Source organism: Parasteatoda tepidariorum, chromosome X2 (assembly GCF_043381705.1).
Source record: "Parasteatoda tepidariorum isolate YZ-2023 chromosome X2, CAS_Ptep_4.0, whole genome shotgun sequence".
Classification (NCBI taxonomy): Eukaryota; Metazoa; Arthropoda; class Arachnida; order Araneae; family Theridiidae; genus Parasteatoda; species Parasteatoda tepidariorum.
Window position 1 is genome coordinate 50843684 of NC_092215.1, and position 27084 is coordinate 50870767.

Genomic DNA, 27084 nt, shown 5'->3' on the forward strand with positions numbered 1-27084 from the left:
TCCCTCGTTCAATCCGAGTTCTCGTTAAATCCGAGCTCGTTATAAACGAGTTCGACTGTATTCCACAATGCCAGTACATAGCAGAGATAAATTATTTCTCGTATTAAAAAATACAAATTACTAATTTTTATACTTTTTATACTAAATGAAATAAACGAAATTGCATTAACTAAGGTTCGTTGCAAATAATAAAATATAAATTGCATACAATATTTTTAAGTCTCATTTCACATATATATTTTTAAAAAAAGTTTTATTTTAAAGTATGCTTAATTTCTTTATATTTTGTTAACTTCAAAAGTGAAAATTTAAATAATTTATTTAGTTTATTACAGTTATAATTAGTTTATTAACAGTTATTTATTAATTGCAAAATAGTACATTTAAGTAATCACTTTATCGTGAAAAACTGTACTAAAATTTCCGGTGATTAAATGTGATTTTTCTCCCTTTTATTTTAGAGATGTCATTAAATATTTTCTAAATGCTATTCAATTTTCTTTCTAAGTCATTTTAGTTTCATTTTTCATTTCGTTTTATTATATATTCCTCAGTTTTTATTGGTTTCTTGAAAATTCATTTCAAGGATCATTATATTTCATATTTTTCAGCAGATTAAAAAAAAATATTTGACACTAGCAGATGAAATTAAATAATTGAGTGCAAAGTAATTAATTCTATGATGTAATGAGAAAAAAAATCGCACTTTAAATTATTGTTTGTTTCTGAAAGAAAATAAACACCACTAAAAACAAGCAAGAAGCAATAAAGCAGAGAACAATTGAAAATTACCTTCGAGAATTTAAGTTATTTGTTAAAAAGGAAAGCACTTTCAAACCAAAACAAAGTTATTTTAAGACCACACGACAATAAGAGCATTAAAAAAAATAACAATAAAAGCTAATTCCACGTTCAACTCTAATAAGAAATTTTATCACTACCCGAACAAAATAAAGAAATAAAAAATAAACATTCCGCATTAAAAAGCTTGTTTATCTACGTTCGGATCTTTAACGAAGTGGACTAAAACACCGATATAGTGACGTCATATGGGTTATTCCCTTCCATACAACATTCTGGTCTTTTTTAATCCGAGCTCGTTTATTGAATTATTTTGTTAATTCTGACCTTGGATTGAACTGAGCTATAGGGAAACGCTCAATTTACCGATTTCTAATTATCTTCAGACAAGCGATCGAGTGATTCGAATATTCATTTGACAGATGATCCCTTAGTTCATACCTGGACAAGCAGGTGGGAATTTCCACTAGAGACAATTATGCGTCCGCACGCATTTCCCAGAAATCTCTGAATTGTAAAGTTATATGAAACCGCAAATAAATAAGTAAAGAAAGGGCTAGGGAAACCCAACACTACGGGTTTTGGGGCATTAAATCGGGAACATTAGTGGTATTATTTAATAAGCTTTGGCGATTTACTTCATTGTTTGAAAAATACGTAACTGAAGAATAAGTTTTGAAGCGAGAGTTCGGCAAACGGCTAACTTTCGGACAAAAATAAACAATGTCTTGAAGAGCATTGTCCGTGCAATACGCCCCAGATCACCCACGTGCTCTTCCAAAGAAATGATTCACAACCAAAAAGTTGCAATCGTTACTCTTTCTGGGATATATAAAATCGAGCTTCTCTCTGACAGTTTCTCCAGTAGAATTGAGCGCTCTACAGCGGGAGAAAGTTTTTCCTGAGCGCTGACAAAGTGAGTCATTTAAGAAAGCGCGTTCACGAAACAAGGATCGATCGAAAGAAAGTTCTCGGAAAGTTCCGCCAAGTCTCGCCAGTTGATTCGCCAGATCGAAGTTCGCCCGTTTTAAAAAGCGAAAAATTGGTGTTAGTGTTGTTTAATGCATTGGACATGTATGGAAGCTGCACGGCTTTTCTCACGCTTCTCGTGACGGTAGCCGCGGGACATTTATTGGACCCGGAGGCCCGGGAAGCCCTTGATATTTTTAAACAAAGAATGCTTCAAGAACTGGGAATGGTGAAATTTCCTGATTTAAAAGCTGTTAATACTTCGAGTTCACAAATGCAAAACATGTTAAGAAAATATTACAGGAACGTTAGACGAAGTGAACAAGAAATTATGGTCTTGCGTAAAACAAGTAAGGAGGATTGTCTTTATTTTTTCTGATATTAATTTTACATTGCGAAAAAGTATTGAATATAAAAATTCTAATGAAATATAAAATATTTATTTCTAATAAATTAATTCTATGAATTTTAAAGCAAAAAATCGTATTGATCATAGCATAAGTATTGAACATTGGGAAATTATTGCACATAAGTATTCACACAATGTAAGAAAAAAAAATTGAAACTATTTTACATCAATATTTATTCAAATTGTTCGATTTTTTTAAAAAAAAATATTTTAAAATTGATGAATTAAGTCAATTGAATTTTTGGCAAGAAATATTGTTTTAAAAATTAGCGGAATTTTTTTTAATTTTAAAAAANATTTATTCAAATTGTTCGATTTTTTTTTTAAAAAAATATTTTAAAATTGATGAATTAAGTCAATTGAATTTTTGGCAAGAAATATTGTTTTAAAAATTAGCAGAATTTTTTTTTATTTTAAAAAATGTACTTAAATACTGTTTACACTTTTATTATTTTTTTTAATCAAAATGTGCCGTTTAAAATGAAGTTTAATTCAAAAGCAAAATTGTTATAATGAAATAACTATTCCACCAAATGTGCAAAACAATAGGGAATTTTAGAAACCAGAAACCCAAGCTAGCCAATTAACAAATACTTTTTTCTTCAAATAGCTTTTTTTTTTAAAACTAATTTGAATTATTATCAAAATGTAATTACTTTTCCGCATTGCACTTATAAAATATTTTGTATAGCGTAATAAACCACATTGACATTAATATACGAACCTACATAGGTTTCGGTAACTTTTTGTGCTGCTTTTGGAACTGCCAAAAAGTAAACAAACTGTTTCTTTTCGTCAGAATTGTTTTTAAACTGTGTTAGATTTAATATTTTACTTTTACGAACTAAATTGTTAAAACATGAATCAAACCTTCGATAACATTTCAGGAAAAAAACAATTTTTTCTTCTAAAAAAGAATTATGTTATTTTTATATAGATTTAAATTCTCTTCCGTAAAAATGGAAGATTTTTGGAATCGTGGTGCTGCCCTCTAATGTTTATTATGGAGAATAAATTGCGTCAAGTTTTCGTTAGAGAAAATTTCTGCAATTTTATTTGTTTATGTGATTCAGCATTTTTAATAACAAATAATAAATGAGCTAAATGTTTAATTGACTTTCTAAGTTTTTTTAAAAATAGAACTTGTATTATTATAGCTGTATTAAAATAAAACTTGCTGTATTAAAAATATAATAGCTGTGCTATTTTTTTAATAAATTCGAAGCAATGAAAAACTGGTTCTTATATTTGTTGCATTATTAATAATTAGCGTTGACTTTCTAGTTAGTTTGTTCCTTTTTAAGTATTTGTTTTTTTCAAAAATGCTATTTTAGTTTAAATTTTTTTAATCGGTATATTTCTCAGTGAAAATAGCTTCTTTTTCATATAGATATTAAAATTTTTTTATTTATATATTGTTTATTTCAATTTTTAGTCAATTTTGAAAAATAATATAAAACAGTATATTTAACTTGCGTGCCATGCTTTTGTGCGAGCATGGTGATGTTTGCTTCTCTGCATTGCATAACAAGCCCTGATTTTCCCAGGCGCTGGGTAACATGAATCCAGGTAACACGTTCCTGTTATGCAAGGAAGCATCTTCTCACTTCAGGAAGCCAAAGGTTGTTTCCACCGGAAGTTTAATTGCAAGAAACTTAATTTCCTCAAAGAGAGATGATAAATTTAGCTTTCAAATTTCTCAGGACTTGTAAAACAATTATAACTTATAACAAAGTTGTTGATTGATTGTTATACAAAGGCGTAACAACAAAAGCTTAAGATTGAAAAGAAAAAAATTAATTAATTAAAAAAAAATGTTGTATTTGTAGAAATTGTTTTATTACAGTACAATTTTTTTTTATGTCATTTATTGGAAATGTCCCATTTATGAAATTGTGGTAAAATAAAAATAATTTTTTTTTTTAATAAGCTTACTTTTGTTGAAATAAAACAGATTAAGAAGTTGTAATAAGTCTTAATTGAGGGATTTATTTATCTTTGAGTTTATTCGTCTTGATAATTTTTAGTATTTGAAATAAACTTAAAAAAAAGGAAAAAAACATAGCTATTGAAAATTTCTTACAAAATTACAAAAAATTATTTATTTTTTTAAATTTTATTTTATTATTTTATTTTTTGTTTAATACTAAAGTCTTCGTAGGTTTTCAGGAAATCCCTTTATACATTCTGTTGGTTAAGCTGTATAAAATCATAAATTTTTTCTAATTTTACACATTAGGAACGCAAATAGTTAAAATTTAGCAAGCATTTACGTCAATTATTCCTTTCTGAATATAAAGAGAAATAAAACAGAGATTTATGAACACTTTTATGACTACTTAACGAAAAAAATTTTGTAATAAATGACAAGAGTAGTGTGACTCATATTTTGTATTGCTTTGTTTATTAGGCTAAAAATCCGGATAAATCTTATCACTTATCAAATTTATCAAATCTAGATCTGGAATTTATAGCTATAAAAAAGCGACAATTATGTCACTGTTACTTAATAATCTTGCCCAATTCTTTAAGCTTTTTACATTAAAAGTCATAGATTTCTCAGAATATATTTTTTATTTTATTTATATGCATATTTTAAAGTTAGTAAGGTTTCTTTTACTAATCATATCTCATATGGGATTTAAAGGTTTAATTTTCTTCCTAGAATTTAAGTTGTTTTACCCCTTTTGTCACAGATGGGATGCCGGTGTTCCTTGTATAAATTTTATTTTTTTCTGACACTAATTGCAAGCAAAAATATATTTTGATTTTTTTTAATTATAAAAAACAGTCTGATAGCTGATAAAAAAATCTGTTAGATAATCGGAATTATATTTGTTCTAAAAAATGTAAAATAAAAATTAAGCATTTTTTCATTTCTGTTCAAAAATTTATAAATAGTGGATTTTGTAAATTAAAGAAACTTCAATGAGAGACTATACTGTTTCGATTTGATCTAAATAAATGCAGATAAGTGCAAGTTTGAAAAATTATTGCTTTTAAGTGTGTCGCGCTTGAAAGATTTTACTTTTAACGCAGAAAAAGACGCCGGTGTTTCATGCTGTATTTTATAACCATAAATTATTATATGATAAATATAATACTTTTCACTTATTTTGTCCTGTAGTAATGTAAAATAATGAAAGAAAGTATGAAAAATATGTTTGATAAAAATTCTGCGGTAAAGGGTTAAAAAGATTCTGTTTCTTGTTATATTGGTTTAAAATTCCGAGCCATAACAAATAAGACTCTTTTTGATATAACTCATTGCATATATTTTTAATATATTTATTTTATATTTTTATATATTTATTTTTTATATACTTCTTGATATTTCTTGATTTTTTTGTAAATGCAGAAGCTTTTCATAATTACCTTTTTTTCATTGGTATTTTACATAAATAAGAATTTACATAAATAAATTATGGATTATTGATTGGAAAGAAATACAATTATTACTGATTAAAAAAATCTTAACTTTTGGAACCCCTTTAGTTTTTCCACAGAACCCTAGGGTCACGCGGAATACTTTTAGGAAACTGCTGGTATATAGTACTCGAAATCGCATCATTCAATAATGACAATGACTTGAACTTGCTTTTAGAAAAATAAATTTTAAAGCTGTTTTTCGAATAAGAATAGAGAACTAAGATTCATACACCCTTAAATATTTCGAGATTGTTTTTATTTTAATAATATGTTCGGCATGCCATAAGTGAGTTTTAAAATAGGCGAAGTAGGTCAAGCTTTTAAGCCCACGAGATAGCAATGCACATTTTTTAAATCAGCATCATCACTCGAGGACAATTTTCCAGAAATAAATGAAAACATGTATTATTTAATTAGATCAAGCATAACATGCACGACTATCTTGGCACAAATTATTATAAAGTTCCTAATTTAGGTCTGAAATCATGCGTTTTTTTTTTTTTTAAACTAAGCGATAGCTAACATAAGAAAATTCATTCTCAATTTAAATATTAATGAACAGGGCGCAAATTGATGGTAACGTTTAAGCAACTTTAGATCTAATGATCGAATTTTCTCGTGCAAGGATGCAATCTTAAGGTTCTAATTTATGATATGCTAATTATAATTAATTAGTGCAGATGATATTTTTAGTTGCGAAACAAGACACTAAGGAGTACTTTTTGAGAATAAACTTCTCTTTAGACGAATTTGAAATTTTTACCTTTAAAAACGAGAAGGCATTCGCAATTAAAAAATGTAGGGTCTATACAGTTTAGTTTAAAGGAATGGTCTAAAGCTTGATTTTCTTAATGTTAATTTTACTGTATGTGCTTTGCACCATATGTGTGGAACTATTAAAGCGAATCAAAACAATTTTGCACATTATTATGAAATTACTTTATCCATAAATAGCTGTGTGAAAAAAAAGTTTTTCATTACTTCAAAAAAAGTTGAATTTTTCAACTTTACATATATCTAGAACTATTCGACCGTTTCCATTCAAACTTTGGATTCTGTCTTTTAAAACTATACAGTTAAATTTAAAATTAACTTAAAATATGTAAAAATTTGTATACTTTGCATTTTAGAATTTTCCGATCATTATTGAGATAGATAGAAAAAAAAATAATTATAAAATCTTTATTTTATGCATGGAATGATTTTTGTAAAAACAAGTTTCATAAACGCATGGGGAAAAAAATGCTTATTTAAAGAAAGTGCGTTTTTGTGTCTGATTTCATATTATCATCTATTTTAACTAATTAGCATATTTCAGGGAAAACATCGAATAATTAAAATTGCACGCTAGTACATAAAAATCTACTCATTAGATTAAAAGTTAATCAGCTGTTCCATTTTTAATTTTAATCAGCATGACAGATGTAGTTGAGCATCCCCTCTTTTTGCATGAAAAAGAAACTGTTTCCAGAAATATGATTGTATAAACTTTTAGTTAATATAATAAAGTTACATATAATATTAAATAATAAATAATAAAATTTAAAGGGCGAGGAAATTTTCGTATGATAAAATATTTTTTGACCATATTGAAACCGTATATGTTGTAACCCTTAACCATATGTTATTCAAAGATAATTAGTTGAAATGATTCATAATTATCTAAACTGCTAAAGTTAAGTCATAATTTATCTTTATAAGACAAGAAAAAAGTTTTTACAAAATATTTGAACTTTGATTAAAAAGGAATCATTAGGTTGTAAAGAAACTTAGGACAAATCAGTCTGTACCGTCAAGTTGAGCAGTACTCAAAGTACTACTGATTTTTTTCTTGATTATAAGTATTATAAATGTATAGAATAATTTCCAATGTTTTTCTTGTTATAAATTCTAAAAAATTATATTATAGAAATTAAGCTAGCAATAGTAAAGAATTTTGATATATTACATTTTATACATTACTAAAGCAGCTATAAAAAATTTATTTATTTAAGAGCTAGTTCAAAATGGCTAAAATATAATCAAGTAGAAGCAAAAATATGAAAAATATTATAAAACGAAAGTTGGATAAAATATAATCATCAACCCAATACTGAAATTCAAACTCAATATATCATGCATTATTAATCACTAAATAATAATATTGTACATAAATTACTTCTTACGGGAAATTAAATTATTTTCTCTAATTAATACAATCTCTGTAATTTAAAACTCAATCCACTCAACGCACTTTTATTGCGTTTGATGCACATTTTTAAAGTTTCTCAGCTAAAAAAAAGATAAAACTTTTTAGAAGTGATTTTAGAATCTATGCTCTATAAATATTATTCCAAACACAATCTTCCATCATGAAACATGGAATGAATAAATTAAAAGCAATAAATATCATTTGGTATCAAAATCTTAATTGAAGTCTAAAAAATGGCTTAAATTAAAAAGTTCTAAACGTGGTTTTGAAGAAAGAAAATAAATCTCTTCACATGAAAACACTGCGTCGCTTTGATGTGATATTAAAGACCGTGCCATTATTAAAGCAAAAGACAAATAAATTGAATATTTATTATCGTCTGCGTTATTTAAGCTGGTGGTAAAAAACATCAAATGTTTATGAAAATTCGTAAAAAAAGGGAAAAGAAATGGAATAAATAAAGAATTAAAATTTAGGAAAATTAAAATATATTAGTTGGCCTTTAATTATCGTCTGAAAATGTAGTGAAATTTAAATAAATTCTTTAATTTTTCATTTCCGTCTGCGTCATTCAAGTAGCGGGAGAAAATATCTTATATTTATTTAAATTCATGAAAATGAAATGGGATATTAATAAATGAAGAAGAATCAAAATTTTGTAATAACTTTCTAAAAACACTTAAAGCATTTTTTACTTTATCTTTAAAGAATAAAAATAGACATCATAAACGTTTGAAGAAGAACAAAAGAAAAGATGGAAGAGTTGTATAAAAAATGTCCTGAAATAAAAATTGCCTTTTTCTGATCTTCTCGAAATTTTATTTTTTCTTCTGTTCTTTCAATCAGAGTGTCGAAAATCTATTAGATTTTGAAATTAAGATCAGATTTTAAGTAGATAAAATAGTGCTACCCACAGAATTTTAACAAATTATTTATATTTTTTAATGTATAAACTATTTTTTATGGAACGAAAAAAAGCTTTATTAGCATAAAATGCAAGACTATTTCTATGATATATTTTATATTATAAATTAAAAAACATCATATATACAATATTTTGAATTGGCTGCTTTTTTTCAATTGTTTATGGAATTCTTGATTTATTATAATTAAAGATTAATTGTTTTTAATAGTAATTACTAAGGAAGCTATTATTTTATATCTATATTAATAGGTACTATTGAAACTTCTAAAACTATATATTCCTTTAGGATTTACATTTTATAAATTATCGTTTCTTTAAAAAGAAAAAAAAAATTATAATGAATGAATTAATTAATATTCATGAACATGTAATTTCTACATCATGTAGATTTAAAATGGATAAATTACGTGAAAAAATCAAATTGAAAGTTTGTATTTGTGAATTTTTACGGAGATTACAAATAAAAAATAAAGAAATGCTTGTATTAAGTAATATACAAATATTAGTATTAATTGTATTAAGCAAAAATCAACCACAACTACCCATTCTTTACACAGTTTGCTAAATTTAATAATCTTTTTTCAGATTTATGTATTAGGAAGTGAAATATATCTTGTTACACTAATTCTTTTTTAGTTTGTTTTTATCTACTAGTACGTAAATGCAGCACGTAGAACCATAATGATTCTCTTGAATAAATTCCAGAATAGTTAATTAACTTCTAATCCTTTGGCGAGTTAAATTATGACAGTGTATGATGTTGATTTAATTGCTCTCACATCTACTTAAGTTTTTTTATTACGAACTACCGGAAGTGACATTACGTTTAAGATTTTCTTCAATATTTTAGTAAAAATAATTTATACTTATTTTTTTTATCGATTTCTGATTGAAAGAAGTCGATTTCTGGCATTTTTATTTTGACTAAAAAGCATTAATTTTTACGAATTAATTGAGAAATTATAACTTAAAATCAAAAATTTTGTAAAATCAGGCTAATACAAACTAAACTAACCCAAAAAGCTAAAACTAAACTCTGATTGGTGGTACTTTTTACCGTTATTTGATTCGGAAATTTTTACAGTACACCTTCAATTTTCGAACAAATAATTCTAAAAAAAAAAAAAAAAACCTTAANAAAAAAAAAATTTGAAAGTCTATAATTTAGAATAAAAAAATTACCTAACTACTCAATTATTCCGTGAAATGCATAAGAAATATATCTCATATTAATTTAATATTTTCTTAATTTTTATAAAGAAAGCAAAAAAAACAAAACATTAAATTAAAATGCGAGATGACCACGCAGTAAAAATATTTTCAATTTTTTACGGTTTTTGTTATTAATTAAGAATAGAAAACAGTTTTAGGAAACAAATTATAACGCAATAAAAAATTATTTCAATTTCTAGCTATATTAGTGCAAAAAATAACGAAAAATTTTTCAAAACGTAATTTGCTGACAAAAAAAGCTCGGAAAACGAGGATTGAATATCACTTTCTATTTCAAAAAGTAACATTAAATATTTTGATTTGAATTTTTTCTAATAACTCTTGTAATTAACATCTTCAAAAGTACTGTGTAATCGATTGTAATTTATTACCTTTGCTAAATCAATGAGTAAGATTTCCTGTAAAATATGTATACATCTTTTACTAAAAAACTATTATTGCACTAATTTATGGCAGCCTGACGCACGCATGCTTACGTAAGGCCGTAACAGAAAAACTCAGTTTTTTTTTTAATTGTCTACCATAGCAACCACATTTGTCAATCTCCTTTAGTGGACATCGTGGTAATTCGAATTACAAGGACAGTTGTAATTCTTATTTCGTAGAATTTAGTCTTATATACACTGAATTCTAATATTTTTCTTCACAATACGGATGTTAAATAACGCTGGCTGTCACATTCTATTCGATTTCATTAAACAACGCATGTGATTTGATTTTCTCGGAATACATCAGAAAGTAAAACATTAATTACATCACCCCACATTATTCTCGAGCAATAATTGTCCAAATTTTAAAAATATTGATTTGCTTGCTAGTTATGTTTTTTTAGAATAAACCGATTAAAATAAACCGATACAGTAGTGATGGGGGCAACGACCCCTAGCATCTATCCCAAAGATACCTTCAGTTAACAATACCAAATTTAATTCTATTATTACCAAGATAGTGAAATTATAATTTTTAACACATTAATATTTGGCTAACTCAAAATATTTCAAGGAGAATGAAATACGATTTTTAAACATATTTAACGATGATTTAGGTCATAAAAATTAAAATATTCTTTACATTTAAGAAAAAGTTAAGAATATTTTGTTAAAAATAATGAATTTTTTCGTCATCAAATAATTTTCGCTAACATTTAAATAAATATGAATTCAAAGTACGTGTTTAGAATTTCCTAAATGTTGCAATTCCTTTTTTTTGTTGTTGCCCAATCCAGTGATTGCCTCATTTTAGGGCATGTAATCTAGGAGTTCGCCTCATTCCTCCAAACACCTCTGCACGCCACAGAACCAATGTTGATTTTAAACAATTCTTATAAATATTTTTATTTATTTACACTTATATTTAAATTAAAGATTTTGGTTTTAAAAGTAGCTTGATCTCCAAAAGTATTTTAGTAAGCATGTGCTTATAATACAATGTAAAACAGATAAAATAAATAAATAAAAAGTTTCACGACTTTAAAAAAACTTCTGCCATTAAATATTATATACGAATGTTTACGGTTGCACTTTAGACTTAAGCTCATAACTATTCTCGATTTTTTTTAAATTATAAATTTCACTACTAAAATTATGCCTTAGTAATCAAATTAAAATGATCAACTGTAAAATAGGATAAGTATTAAACGAATTAAAGTGGCTTCTATTAAAGCCTGAAATTATTTAATTTTATTATTTGTCTTGATATTTCATCATGCAGAGTTTCCCACAAATCTGCATTGAAATTTTTCTAGAGATTGCTAAATTTATGTCTTACTATTTATTTATTTGTTTAGAAAAAATGATTTTACCTTCTGCGACACATAAAATGTTGTTTCCGGTCATAAGGCTTTAAGAACAATTTGGCAACTTAGGATAGTGAACAAGTTCACAGTGTTAGCTCCTATTAAACACGCAACCGATTTTTAGGAAAACAGCCTATAAACCTACAGTCTAGGGTTGCAGCATATTTTTGTTTCATCAAATCAAAATTGAAAAGTTTGTCTGGGTAACATAAATTAAAAATTTTTTTTTATGACAGTAACAATAAAATTTTTAATTCACCGTTATTTGCATCTTATATTCCTTTTTAGTCTTCACTGAAATTAACATCAATTAAGTTTTTTTTTAAATTTTTCTACACAACTGTTTTGTTGTAATGGTTTTTTATATACTCCTCACTTTGTTTTGAGGTTTGCTTGAAAGCAGAACTTCACCGTAATCGAGGTACCCAGTTTTATCCCACTCTCTCCCATAGTTTTTTTTTTCAAAAAGAAAACTGGTAGTACAATTATTTCAGTGTTAGTTTCTATTTTACAACAACACGTGATATGCCAGAAGAATAAAGCTTTCCGTTTTCTTCCGTAATCATTGAATTCCGATTTTTTTTAAAACTTAAGTAATAGCTAGTTAAAATATCTACTTACATTAACGAACTAGAGCTTTCATAGCATACTTTACTCATTATTGCAATAAGTTAAATATATAATAAGTTGGTTTTAGCAGGTTAATATATGTGCCTCGCACTTGTGTTTTGAGAAAAGTAAAGTACTTATATTCTCAACAATTAGTCAACATTGATGAATCACATTCACATATTTGAAATCCCTTTAGTTAATAATCTCACACCTAAGTAGGCCAGAACCTGTAAAAGTAGCACTTTATTTACTAAGCTATTTTTGATAAAAAGGAGATTATTAACATGCCGGAAGATTTTATTAAAATAAAAAAGTAGTATCAATTGCAATTGAGTTGTAAAAAATAAGATTTAATTTCTCAATGAAGATTTAAATTCGAGTATTAAATATAATACAGCCTTATTTTGAGTAGTAAAGCATATGTAGTATTAAATATAATACAACCTCTAAGTACATCACATAAGTTAACTTTATTTAGATTACTATGACTTGGAATTTATTTTTCTTATTCTAATATTAACTGTCTCTTTTTTTTTTCGTTATAGGTTACCACAAACACACATTATCATTTGAGCCAGATTTAGAGGCCAGAGAAGAGATACAAGAAGCCAGACTTAGATTTCCTAATGCAACTACAATTAACGTTTCAAAAGAAATTGAGCAATGGAGGGAAAGCTCAAATCCTATGATTTCAATCCATTGCAGTGAATCAAAATGCTCTAGAGCTAGACTCGAGCTTTTAATGAGGAGGACTCGAGTAAAACGTGCTGTGTGTACCAACAAGTGTTGCAAAAAATCACTCAGAATTTCCTTTAAAGAAATCGGTTGGGACTGGATCGTGCAACCAACAGATTTTGAAGCATTTTATTGCAAAGGACGTTGCAAAGATATGACCGATGATTTTGCAAGCACCCATGCTCTTCTACAGAGTATTGTTAAAATTAGCGGGAAAAATATCTCGCGACCGTGTTGTGCACCAAAGAAATTACGCGGACTTGATATATTATATTATAATGATAAAAACCCACCAGAGTTGGTGCTAAGCACTCAGAAAGGGATGATAGTAAAAGATTGTGCATGTGTTTAAATGTTATCTCAATTTCAATACCCTGCTCATTTACAAACATTTCATTGACAACTGCTCTGGAAGTTTCATTTGAAGTTATTTTAAACATTATTTATTGGACTATTTCAAATATCAGCTACTCTCTGGTAGATAAAGCTGTATTTGTTGTTATTGCTTCCAGATCAACTCATTCATCCTTTGCAAGTTCAGGACAACTTGCATATTATTGTATAAATGAAGGAATATTTATGTTTGAACTTGATATAGCATAATATATTAACAATTCATGTTTATCATTTCCAAGAGCGTTTATGTCAAAAACATTGTTACACCATGGTTTTTCTTTCCATTTTTCATTGTATGTGAAATTTTTATGTAAATTAGGTTTCAAGTGATGTGAAAATGCATGTAATTAAAATAAAGTACTTATATTTGTTTTCAAAATGTTTTATCAGTTAAATAGTATAGCATACACTTTTGAAATAATTACATCAGGGATGCTAGAAGCAATGAAAAGCTAGAGGGCAAGAATAATGTTAAAGGGCCAAATGATGTTAGAAAAACGTAATTTTTTAAAATAGTGTAAAATATGCAATTTGTTTGTTTTATTTAAGAATAAAAGACAGTTTTATAAATCGAAATAGCAATATAGAAAAAACCTACTCCCATAACTGCTTCTACTAAATGTCATTTTATCTATTAAAAAACAAACAATTAGCGTTTTTTTTAAAATAAAACAACAAAGAAAAATGAAAGATTTAAAAGAAAAAAATGCAATGTGAGCACTAAATACAATTTTATTAATATTTTTTAAAGAAATGGGAAGTTAAAAGCATTTACTTGCTTTTAACTCTCTACTTTTTTTGTTTTTAAAAAAAGCAAATATTTTTTTGCTATATTTTGTGTGTTTAATTCAAAGCTTTATAAAAAGAAAGAAAGGGGATTTTCTCACAAAATTGGAAAGTGCAAAGATTTATAGATATTAGTATTTGAAAACATTGAAAAATCAGTTTACAAGTAGCTTGAAATAATAACAACAAAACATATTATTTTTTAACTTTTATAAAAGAGTAAGTTTTAAAACCAAGTAAGAAAATCAACTATTGTTTGATATTTTACATAAAAAAAATATTAGATTTTTTCTAACAGAAAAAATAGCAATGGAAATAATCTAGTAAAAATACTTGATTAACAATTTTGCATTAATGAACATCCTTCTATTGTAAAATTAACTTTAAAAACAACATAAAGTTCAAGCATGGTTAAATAATCTTTAAATTCAGTTACCATTTAATAGATAATAGAATATGCTCATAAAACATTTATAAAAATTAAGGTAAAAATTAAAAATCTTTATTTGAGCTTAAAATCATTTAAAAATAATTATGTCTTTTATTACACTAATTTGTTTAAGACAATATGGGACACTGTTTTAAATCTTTTTTATTTCTTGGATATTCAATGTGTCAATTTCTTCATTTCTCAGACCTGCAAAGCTACTTCTTAGCTTTAAGGTTATATTTATAACTTAGAATTAAAATCAGAGAACAAACAAAACAGAATTATTGATCACAAACAATTAGAAATAGGAGAAATTCTGAGACAAGCATCAAAATCTTTATTTCATCTCTTTTGACTTTTCCCATGCAGAAATAATTATAGGGGCTTTTAAATAAAATTAAACAATAAACATTAAACATCATTTATTCACTTATGTACAACACTTTGGACATAGATGTAATATTTTGCAGATGACTAGACATAAACTACAGAGCATCGAAGTCTGTAGTCCAATTTCATAATGAATTCTGGAACTTTTTTAAACAATACAATAGGTACTAAGTTTTAGAATTTTACAAACAATAACAATCAAGTGTTTCAGAAAAAAATGAAGACTAGAACTAGTTTCAAGCAGTTCTATGTGCATATAGACTTTTACATATAGTTCTAAATAAAACAACATTTAAAACAGTTCTTTGGTTTACACACAACATAAAAAAGTTGCCATCCTTAAACATTAACATACATACACAATATAATAATACTTTCTGATGATCTAGGAACACAACAAGATAAAAACTTCATTTACATATATACACACATACGTAATTCAAAAGTCAGTCAACACTTCAAAATTCAACAATTTATGGTATAATATATATAACAACACAAATATATATAGTGATACAAATTGACACAAATATATATAGTGATGAAAATTAACACAAATATGTATAGTGATAAATATTAACACAAAAACTTAAAATGACATAAGGGTATTATGCAATTCTAAAAAGAAAAGACAATATAAATCTGACTAAGAAATTATGTTGAGTTAGAAGCATCAACTGGCAGAATAGTTTATCAATGTTAGGCAACAGTAATGTTCTTTAATCAATGACAAGAAATATTTATAACAATTATAGAAACAGTACTGTAAAACATACAGATCTGCCAACCTAGAAATGCTTGCTTTCCTCAAAATTTATAGTGGTAGGAAGTGAATAGATGTTTCATAAATATCACCAGCACTTAAAAACATCACAACTGGGTTTTTTTTTAACACACATCTTTGGATTATTCAGGTGTCTTGGTAGTCAAAATAATTTTTAATATATTAAAGCATAACTTTCGCCACCACTCTAAATAATTATGAAATTTTTTGGATGAAAGCCAGAAAAATCAACAATTTATCTATAAATATCTAATAATAACAATATCTATAAATAGGAGAAAATTAATATCAGATTGCTTCTTTTAATATATTTTATTAGGTCAAATGATTGCAATTTTAAGTAATAAATGGATGGAAGTTGGTACTTGAAATGTAGCAACGTGAATGTCTTATAAAACCTTATGTCATTTTAAGCATGTATATAAGTTTTTATATCTGCACATACACTATTCTGAAATAACTGAATTTAAAATTGTCAACTGACCATTGGGTCACCCTGTATATATATTTATATTTAAATGACAAACATCCTAAACATTAACAATGATAAATGCTACAAACTGCATCACTAAGTAATCAATAAAAAATAGACATAAAAATTTATGAATAAAATATATTAATTTAATTTTATGCACTGGACGATCCTTCAATATACAACTATATGTTATTGCTATGGTAAAAGAGCGGAATGTTGTTAGCTTGGTGAATTTAGTTAGCATATTTAATAAAAGCAAGTTTTCAAATGACTAAAACTGAACTGAGATTCTTTGATGAATAATGAAACCAGGTTTTCTGTGAAAACAATGACTTTTCTACTTTTCATCAGTTTCCTCACAACTCCAAATTAATTTAGCAATTAAAATTAAGAAACTTTTTGGTAATACAAAAATCAAAAGTAATAAATTTTGCAAATTTAAATGAATAACTCAAAAACAATCTTTAACATATTATACCGCAGAAGACTTTTAAGTAGGAAGAGTTCTATAATCTAGTAGCACTCAAGCATTGTTAGAAACCATAATTCAACTACAGTATAACTAATTGTAATGCAAATAAAATTACCGAAAAAAAAATGTTAAAAACTAATTGACTAGATTAAATTATTAACGGCGTAATCACATTTTTAATAGTAATTTCATGCTCATCAGGTTTAATAAAAAGGTAATTTAATGCACAACTAAAAAATAAATGTTAATTTGTGCTTTAATCACAACGACTGGAGGAAAAAACAAGAAGGATCACAACAAAGGTGAATGCTAACAACATGAAATTATGCAATATAAATCTTATGAATATAAAAATAAACATCTCACAACAATTCAAACATGAGTAGTTTTTAAAACAAACAGAAATTAGTCATACATCATGAAAATTCAATGTAGAGCTGACACATATTATTAAGGTCACTTATATGAATATTAACAATAAAACTGTAAGTTGTAAAATACCAATGCAATTTCCGAAGATGAGCATGAATGATTTTATATACATGGATACAGGCAACCCTTAACTTTAGGAAGTAAGCCATGGAGGAAGAGAATTCTTCATGTTTGTTTCTATAAATTGAAGAAAATGTCTTGATTTTGCAACTACATTTGCAATATTAAATGCCGCAACACTCATCACCGATTAAAAAAATATATGTATATTTGTTTAAGATGCTTCTTTAATAATTCTTTTAATAAAAGCATAAGTAATTTAATCCTAAAAATATTATAATTTTGAGAAAATCAGCATATTTTTAATTTTTAAAAAATGGTAAAAAACACAGTTAAAAAGAGCATAATTAAAAACAATCTATTTTAATTACCAGTGTAGTATTAAATAAATAAAACAGTAATGTAGCTTAAAATCCTCCATATTTCATTTCTTGTAAAATTCTTGAAATTATTATATTTTGAGAAATTTGTTTAAAAAAATTACTACCATGTGAAAATCATCCTGTTTTAAATTTTTTGCTAACCATCAAGAGAAAATCAAAATGCTAAAACACTTATTCTAAATCATATTATTAGGCTTAATTAAAATGTGATTTTTCAGTAAAAAATAATCCAAAATAAGTACTTTGATTTCTAAATTAAAAAATTAGTAATCTTTAAAGCTGTAATTTGTTTTTAAAAAATAATATGAAAGCTAATCAAAGACATTTTGCACAGTGAAATATACAACTCTACATTTTCACATTCGTTTCATTGACATTTCTTAACACAGATTTCATTTGGCAAAAGAGAAAAATCTTTTCGCATAAGACTTTGCTTTGTATCGCAAATGTATAGGCAAATTAAATATGCTGCAGCTTAGCCAAAAACTGCATCACAACTACCTCAGCTTTCTTCATGACTAAAATCGTCATCATCATCGTCATCTGCATCTTCTGATGTTATGTGAAACTGAATTCTTTCTGCTGCAGCAGCTAGTTCAGATGAATGGCTGTTTCGATCTGAATCATCATCTTGATTTTTTGAATCTGGACTAACTGGAATCATATTTTGATACCAGTCACGGTTTTCTTCTAAAGTGTCCAATATGTCCTGAGCATCAGGATGCACTAGATCAGCCCATGTTTCCCATAGTGGATGGACAATATAATCAATAAACCCGACCTTTAAAAAGTGATTAGATTAAATAAAAAAGTTAAAAATTGATCAAAGATACTAAATACTAGTAAATAATAGCATAACTTACTTGTGATTTTTCAATAGTTGCATTGTGCCTATCACACATAGGGCTAATATCTAGACCTAATTCTCTTTCTTTGTCTCCTTGTTGGAAAAACTCTTCCATAATTAAATCAACCCAACTTCTATATATTTCTAAAGGTTTTGTAGGATTGCTGAGATCTGCACAATGTATCATGTTTTGTAAAACCTATTTGAAAAAAAAATTATTGCATACAAACACTATACTTTTTTTTGAATTCCAATATCCTATATAATAATAAATTAATACATATAACAACACAATACTTTTATTTGAATTTTAATACTTTACAGAATAATAAATAAATAAATATACTTGAATTCGTTCAGTATAATTGTCTAACAGTAAGACACCTGATCCAGCAACTTTTTTTGTTTCAACCATAGTCTTTAAGTCTGCTAAGAGGGACATGTGCTTTGACATATCAGTAGCGAGAACCTAATGAAAATTTAATGGAATAAATATCACAATGGCTTAGGTGCAGAAACAAATAAATAATATGAAATGCTCATATCATTGAGTTCAGAATTGTTATGAATAAACAAACACATTTTAATTGAATACTGGCAGTATTCTAAATGAGTAATATTGAAACATGATTCGTAAAAGACAATGCAACAAATGACACAATGGGACAATTAAGAGAGTGCGAGGCTAATTTTTAGTCCTCAGTTGTTTTCATTTATATAGGATTTTAGGGTACATCATCATTATTAAATTATACGGACCAATGTTTCCATCAGTGTTTAAGTTTTAAAAAAATCAATAAAAACGTAACTAATAAAAATAAAAAAAAGAGTAAAGCTTTCATTTTAAAAAATTACTAATAAAATAAACAGTAACCACAACCTGTTTTTGTTTATTATTGTTGTTACTAGCTGTTTTAATTCCAAAAGTCTGCTAGTTTGTGAACAGTATTCAAAAATTGAAAAGAATTTTTATTTTGAGGTACAAAACAAATCAACTAGTTTTTAATTAGGAGGTTCATACGTTCTGAATCAGTTATTGTCATTTATAAAATAATTTTGGGATGGAAATCCAAAAAAACGATCCATTCTTCACCATCAGTAGTCACTTTCAATTCATATTTGTAAATCATTACTTCTAAAAGAATGATGGTTTTTAAGGATTTTGAATAAGGTAATGGATATATGATCTTATTAAAATTCTTAAACAAATGTTCTTGATTTAGACTTAGGTCTTTCTGCAGTGTTTTCACTACAGCGCGAGAATCTCTCTTATTTTTTTCTTTTCTCGCATTAAAAAATTATTAAAGCGAGAAGATCGCGCACTCTATTAATCAATTTCAAAATGAGCGAATTTTGGAAAAAAATTAGTCTTCTGCCATTTTGAAAAAAATCTGTTTTACTTTTCTTCCTTGATCTTTCATTATTTTCAACATGGATCCCTGTTATCTAGCTTCCCTATTTACCAGTATTGTTCAGAACCGGTGCGAACAGCAGAACACAATGCCCCCCCCCAATGGAACACCTTTCAGAACATATTTTTCTGCAACCACGTGTTAGATTTCTTCATGTAAGACGTTTAAACTTTTTACAATGCTACAAATTTACTAAGTGATTCTGAATTAACCAGCATCTGTTGCAAGGTCATTTAGCACTCAAAACCGAATTAAGACAAAATATTGTATACAAATGACTGATAAACATTTGCGCAGCCTAATGAGAAAAGTAGATATAGAACGTTTTCCATATGATGATGCAGCAAAAATATTCAATGCTTTAAAAATTAGAAGATGTTAAAAATGTATTATAATTAAAGAAATATTTTTTTCCCAAGTCTATTCGCGTTTTTTTAATTTTTAGAAATCTCACTTAACTTTTTGAGATCTTACCCTGTTTTTGAGAAAGAGTGAGAAATTCTCTCTCATTCTTTTTCTGTAACGAAAACACTGTTCTGTTTATGTTTAGGTCTTTCTTTATAAGTTAAGATATAGGAGAAAGTTCATAATAGGGAAGCATTGCTAGCAGAGTATGACAACATCACCAGGCAAGTGTTCCTATGCAATTTTAATCCTGATGATGTGCTCTTATTTCTCTGGAATTTTTTGAAACATTTATGTGATCCCCTATTATATATAAAGCTTTTAATCTTGTATATTTTCACAAAAAATAGACTAAAAAATGTTACTAAAAACTGCTACTAGGAGAGAGAAACCAAATGAAAATTTGATATCAAGGGTACAAAATTATCCTAAATCTGTAAAACTCATGTAATAGCAAAGAAACAAACTAAAAAAATGCCCTCAGTGATATTTTAGTTCTAAATTAAAAAATTATACATTTCTATTTCAAAAGCATCTTTAAAAATAATGTAGCTTATATTATAAAATATTTAAGGGGCTTTCATAATATTTCAGACACTAATATGTATGGTAAGACCAAAACTCTGCTAGCATGTGCTAATCAGAAAGTTACTGGTGAAAAGCCTCCCTAACCCATAGTTGCAAAAATGTCTATGAATTTAGAAAGAATGTGTCCAGCAAAAAAGGAAAGGAATCAATGAATAACCCTTCAGCATTCAGTTGTGACCAAATGTTACAGGTGAATTACATTTTTGAAATAGAAAGATCCAAAACTCATTATTTAAAAAAATGTGGGCTAAAAAACAGTTTATTTTTTCTGTAAGAAATTGATTTTTAATCAAGCAAAAAGTATCACAAAACAAATTATTCCCCAAATGTAGTTTTTAAATTGCAAAACATTTTAAAATGAACTTAAAACTATTTATTGTTTAAAATAAGAATATTAAATTTTCCATTATTGTGGGAAGAACATTAACTTGTTGTAATCAAGACAAATGGTTCCCATTTGTCTTGATTTATTGATAATAGGTCTAATGTTACTCACATAGAAGACACCTAACATTATTATCTAAATTAGCCATTTTAGAACAATTTCAAAATTCTATATCGCTGTCATGTTTTCTATACTAAGTTTAAATTTCATAATACAGTTGGCACTCAATATAATGACCCCAAGGGTTCGAACAAAAAGAGATGTTTAACGCAAGGCGGCTATAGACATGATGACACAAAGCTACAGCAAATATTTGCTTAATTATAAATATTGAACTTATTTAGCGAAAAACATGCTACACATTAAGAGGAATTATGAAACTGAAAGAATACGTGACATTAACATATTTTTTTATGTCAATAAAGTGAATGCATTAATATAATACATTAAAGGCTAAAAATACAATCAATTTCAAATACAATTTCAAATGAGATCCCTTAATATTACTTATTATTTTCATACAGTCAATCAGTGCTTTTTATCATTGAAAAATCACTCATGTCAGTGATTTTCAAATTTTCTTCCACGAGAATGATGGCATGAAATTCGAACACCTTGTTCTCATGTTTTCAGAATTACATCACAATTATTAATGATTATAAACAAAGTGGCTTTCAGAATTTTAATTATTTTAAGAAATTTACATTTTTCAAGTAATTGTTCTATCCACTTCCTTAAAATTTTTCATTTCTGTTCAAAGAATGAAAGGTTATTCTGTTTCCAAAGAGCTGTTATGTATAAGTAAAAATAAAAACAAAAAGAATGTGAATAGTTTGATTAACTCTAAAATAAACCATCTCTTACAACATTCCCCAAAAAGAGAAAATACTCTTCTTATATAAGTAAAATGTAATTGATGAATTTAAATAAACCTTGGAAAAGAAATTTTCAAAGATTATGAATGGATGCAAGAAACTTCAAGATGGAACCAATATGTCGATACAATATACATTTCAAATTCTCAATAATGGAAAGTAATCAATATTTCACAATCTTTTTGGTCACGGAATATTCCCAAAATCTCCTAAGTTAAGATATGGAGGTCTTGTAACTTTTTCTTCATTCATAGATACTTGTTTATAGAGTGGTAACACCAAAAGAAATAATGATTTGAATAAATTCCTCCAAACTTTTCTAAACCTACTGATTTACGGTCAATCAAAAAATGTTACTTTTCAAAGTGCAAAAATGTGTAACACCTGTTTTTGAAGTGAACTGGAAATTTAATAAAAAAAGAAAAACGTTTCGGTTGCTATATTGGAATAAAAGGTTTACTTTGGACATTTTAATGGGTGTTAAAATAACATAGTATCTATGGAAGGGCAAATGGGACCAGTTATTATAATAAGAGGGTCACATGGAAGAGTATAGACTGTAATAATAAAAAAGAAACAGTACAGTTTTTAAAAAATTCATTATTGTATTTATATGGAAATATAAGAAAAAAAAATATTTTTATTTATCAGTCCATATATTAAGGACTAATAAATTGGACTCAAATTACAAAGTGTATTTTTTAATAAATATGTATTTTGCAACAATACTTAGATTTTATAAAATTTAAATGTACCGCAATTCGAAGAGATATGCCGCGACGTTATTGATTTAAATTATAGCAGCGCTGGAAATTTCATCATCATTTTTTCCACCTGCTATTAGTGCTTTATATTAATTTTTTCATGCTTAATGGTACTCGCACCTGGAATTGTCCACTCCCCCACAGTTGTTCGCATCCTTTTCTCGAATCATTTTCTGGAGACCGCTATCCGCAAGAGAACATTGTCTCTCTTTCTATTCTGTAGTATCACAGCTCTTGAGAATAGAGAATGGGTGTGGAGTGGAGAAGCATAAATTAGAAAGGACTGAATCAAGAAAAATCAGGGGGGTAACAGTCATGACCTCAGCTGTGAAACAAAAACTTTCTTTCCCCCTTTTTTCCAGGAAATATGTCTCTTCCACTTGTCATGGTTTTTGTCAGTAAGCATGGGATGCGTCTTTACTTCAGCTGGTTGTTAAAACATGTGAATGTTTGATGAATAAAGGGTGCGGCTGTGCTTGATATGACCTTGAATATTCTTACAATTTAAATGTTCAAGAAGAATTTCAAACTTTCAACTGAAGGTCAGTGAAGAAGGGAAAAAGCAATGTGTGAGAATTTTACTCAGGGATAAAAGAAAGACCGTCATAGGCAGAGTCAGTTAAAAAAAAAAAAGAGCTGTTTTCTGAGGCTTGATTTGAGAAGCGAAAGTAGGGGGAGAAAAAGGGGAAAATAGAAACTTGTTTTAAATGCTTGGGAGAGTGCTTTTTCTCTCTTTTTTTTTTGTATTTCTGTTTTAAGAGTTCGATAATCTCCTTCCTCAGCTTATTTTTTTTATTTTATCGTTTAATCTTCAATTATGATCGTTCATTGCGTTTATGTTTTGTTAATATATTTCTTTCGTTAATATTAATGTTTTGTTAATACCATTTTTCGTTAATTTTGTTTCGTTTATACCATTTTCGTTAATTTTGTTTCGTTTATACCATTTTCAGTAATTTTGTTTTGCTTTAACTGTTTTTAATTTAAATTTCAATATAGCTTGTTTTTAAGTTTAAATACCTCCCATTATGAGGAAAAATTATACAGCTGCGTTTAAGCTGTCAGCAATTTAAAGAGAAAAACAAATTGTGATAAATGACTTCAAAAAGAGAGGAAATCATCCTGGGACAAAACGAAACCGAAAATGATGCTGAAAGTGTGATTGACGGATAAACAATGAACTAATAAGCCTATTTTGCTTCGATAGGAGAGTTCTGATTTTGAAGGATTTTAAGGGGAGTGATATGTATATATAGTGATATCTAAATGAATTATTCTTTAGTTTTTCTCTGAACACAATTTGTTTGGATTTATCGTTTCCATCTAAAACAAGATTTTGGATTGCTGATTTAAAAGTAAGATCGTTTCATTTTTATTTTAACAATTTTAATACTTATTTTAATGGCTTTTGATATATTAATTATTTTATTCATATTTTAAGGGTTACTTCAAATTAAAATTAGAAAATGCTTAATTTTACTTAGAAAGTTATTGAAATACATTTTGTTCTAGGATTGTTTCTATTTTTTTGTATATTCAATATCCTTTTATTGGTTATTATTTTACTATTTAAATTATATTAACATGCTTAGTTGGAACATTTGTTAAGTCTGTAATCAATATCCGTGTCAGTATAGTAAAATCCGGTGCGGTGTGTTTGACGGTGCAGCATATCCAAAGAAAAGCTTATTTATCAGAATTTTTAGGGTGTGGCGGTTTCTCCACGAAATTACGTTAATAATTAATATATATATTTCTAATGATTTTTTTTAAATCAAAGTAAAATTAAAATAGATACTTTTACTTATATTCTAAAATAAACTAAATAATCAGTCGTAATTATCTCTCATAGTAATTAACTAGAAAGGCCTTTATACCTAATTTTCCGAGAATAAACTTATTATAGAGGCAGTTTTGTTATAATCTCTACAATTTTGTTTAAATTGTTTCTTTTTTGTAATGCATAGATATTTTCCACTAAACAACAAACTTTTTCCTTCGGCACTTTATAGAAGACAAATAACAGGGATACAAAACCCGTGATTTGCAGATCAAAAGCGTCCTGAAAAATCTTTTGTCTTGGGCCCCTAAACAGCATTTAATAAAAGTAATAACAATAATAATAAAAAAAAATCTTTCTGCTCTTGAAAAAAATAATATTAATTTAAAAAGTGCATTAGTTTTTACTAGTCATTCTGCTATCGTGATTTTTTTTGTTTTGGTGCAAGTTTTTGTGGTCTACTACTAATAAATGAAAAGCATTACTGACACATACAAACAAATCAATATAAGAAATGTTTAAATTGATACATCACACAGCCTTAAATTTACTGATCAAGAGTTTCTTTAACCATATTAGAGTTGTCACATATTTATTCTTTAGCACCCATTGCTTTTAGTATAATTTTGCAAATACAGAACGATGTCAAATTACAAAATTAAATCACTAAGTTTGAGGCAAAGAAAAAAAGTATAATATATATTTCATAAAAGAGAACCAATAAAGTAACCAAGTTACATAGAAATCATGAATCATATGGGCTGTAAAGACAATTGTTAATTCAAAAAGTAAAAACCTTCAAAGAGACATTAAAAATAAAATATTTCAAGTTGCAAAATGATTAAATGTTCCAAACTTAATATAATTACCATGTCAATAGCCATTTTTCTTAAAGTCTGCATTTGCTTTTTAGTTAGCTCCGCAAAAATGTTACAGTTTTCATCTTGTAAAAGTTTAAATCCAACAGCTAAAGAATGATTTTCTAAAACAGATTCATCGTTGTACATCAAAGCTAACTCAGAACCTGTGAAAAATATTATAATGTAAGTAAAGAATAATAAGAGTGTTAATATTCCTATTTTGTGAGTATTATTTAGTAAAAAGCTCTTACTATAATAATTCAGTAGCTATATATTTTAGTTTAGTATTTAGATGTTAATAAATATCTTCACATAACTATATTTTTATTCAATTTTCTAATTTAAATAAAAAGTAAACTAATACAAAAATATCCATTAAAGATATTAAAGAACGTGAAAAATGATAATTAAATGGGCAAACCATTATTAGACATTTAATAAATAATTTTAAATGAAAGAATGATACACATTTTTAATTTTTTATGCACCGATGGAGTTATCTGTCCCTGTAATATAGCTTTCCAATTATCATTATCAAGTGGCAACACATGATTAATTGAAGTTGAACATCGCCTGTGGAGCTATTTAGTTGTATATATTTTGCTCTAAGTGGCTATTTTAGAATTAATGTTTGTCCATCAATTCTTAGCTTTCATCTCGATCAATTTTGCAATTAACTCTTCATAAAACAAAGTATTATTTTAAATTTTAATTAAAATTTCATAATGAGTTAATATTTTTTAATACTTTAAAGTCCTGATGAGTTTTATATTCTTACAATCAATATTTTATAAATTTTATTGAGAATAGTGTTGACTTACTTAAAATTCTTTCATTGTGGACAAATAGATTATAAAAGATAATGTGAAAAATCATTTATTGTTTAGAGGTAGAATTTATTGTCTAAAATGATTTTCAAATTATGAAACAAAAAGTTAAGTTTTTTTTAATACATTGCACATTACTGTATTAATTTAAAAAGAGTTAATATTGAAGAAATACTATTGACTGAAAAATCTATCTCAAATGAGAATATTTATTTTTATTTGCTTTTAACAAATTAAGCATGTTTTTTTCTTTTTTTAAAAATGATTAATTCAAGCATTAATATATTTTTAGTAACTGACACTAATTGGAGTTTAATAACTCAAATAATTTAAACATGTAAAACTTTAATAAATTCACATTTTTGACATTAATTTATTTTATTATACGTCTTATACTTTCTGAATCATCTTCTATTTACTAATTACTATCAAAAATTATTAGGCTGCTCTTATCAAAGAAAAAGGGAAAGAAAGGCGACAATTATCCATTATGATACAGATAAAATTTCATAATAGTACTACTATGTTCTAAATTGCATAGATTTTACTAGCTTAGCATTATTCTCTTACTGAATAGTATTGAATAACAAGATAGGTAATTTTTTTTATTGCAGAAAGCAGCCAGATTAAAGTT

General features: G+C 26.7%; 2 protein-coding genes across 3 annotated transcripts in view; one reads left to right on the forward strand and one right to left on the reverse strand.

Annotated features, from left to right (window-relative positions):
- Positions 1-1379: 1379 nt before the first annotated feature.
- LOC107443796 (dorsalin-1) lies at positions 1380-13874 on the forward strand. The gene is made up of 2 exons (XM_016057788.4): positions 1380-2120; positions 12910-13874. The coding sequence occupies exons 1-2, from the start codon at positions 1874-1876 to the stop codon at positions 13449-13451; spliced, it is 789 nt and encodes a 262-aa protein (XP_015913274.1). The 5' UTR covers positions 1380-1873; the 3' UTR covers positions 13452-13874.
- A 1151-nt stretch (positions 13875-15025) lies between these two features.
- The window catches only part of LOC107443799 (uncharacterized), a 406219-nt gene continuing 394160 nt past the window's right edge, over positions 15026-27084 (reverse strand). For both annotated transcript variants that reach the window (XM_043040927.2, XM_043040926.2), the window contains 4 exons: positions 25633-25787; positions 18901-19023; positions 18571-18753; positions 15026-18488 (listed from right to left, as the gene is read on the reverse strand). In XM_043040927.2, coding sequence (XP_042896861.1) covers positions 18210-18488; positions 18571-18753; positions 18901-19023; positions 25633-25787 — 740 coding nt within the window. In that variant the 3' untranslated portion in view covers positions 15026-18209. The remainder of the gene's footprint in view (positions 18489-18570; positions 18754-18900; positions 19024-25632; positions 25788-27084) is intronic.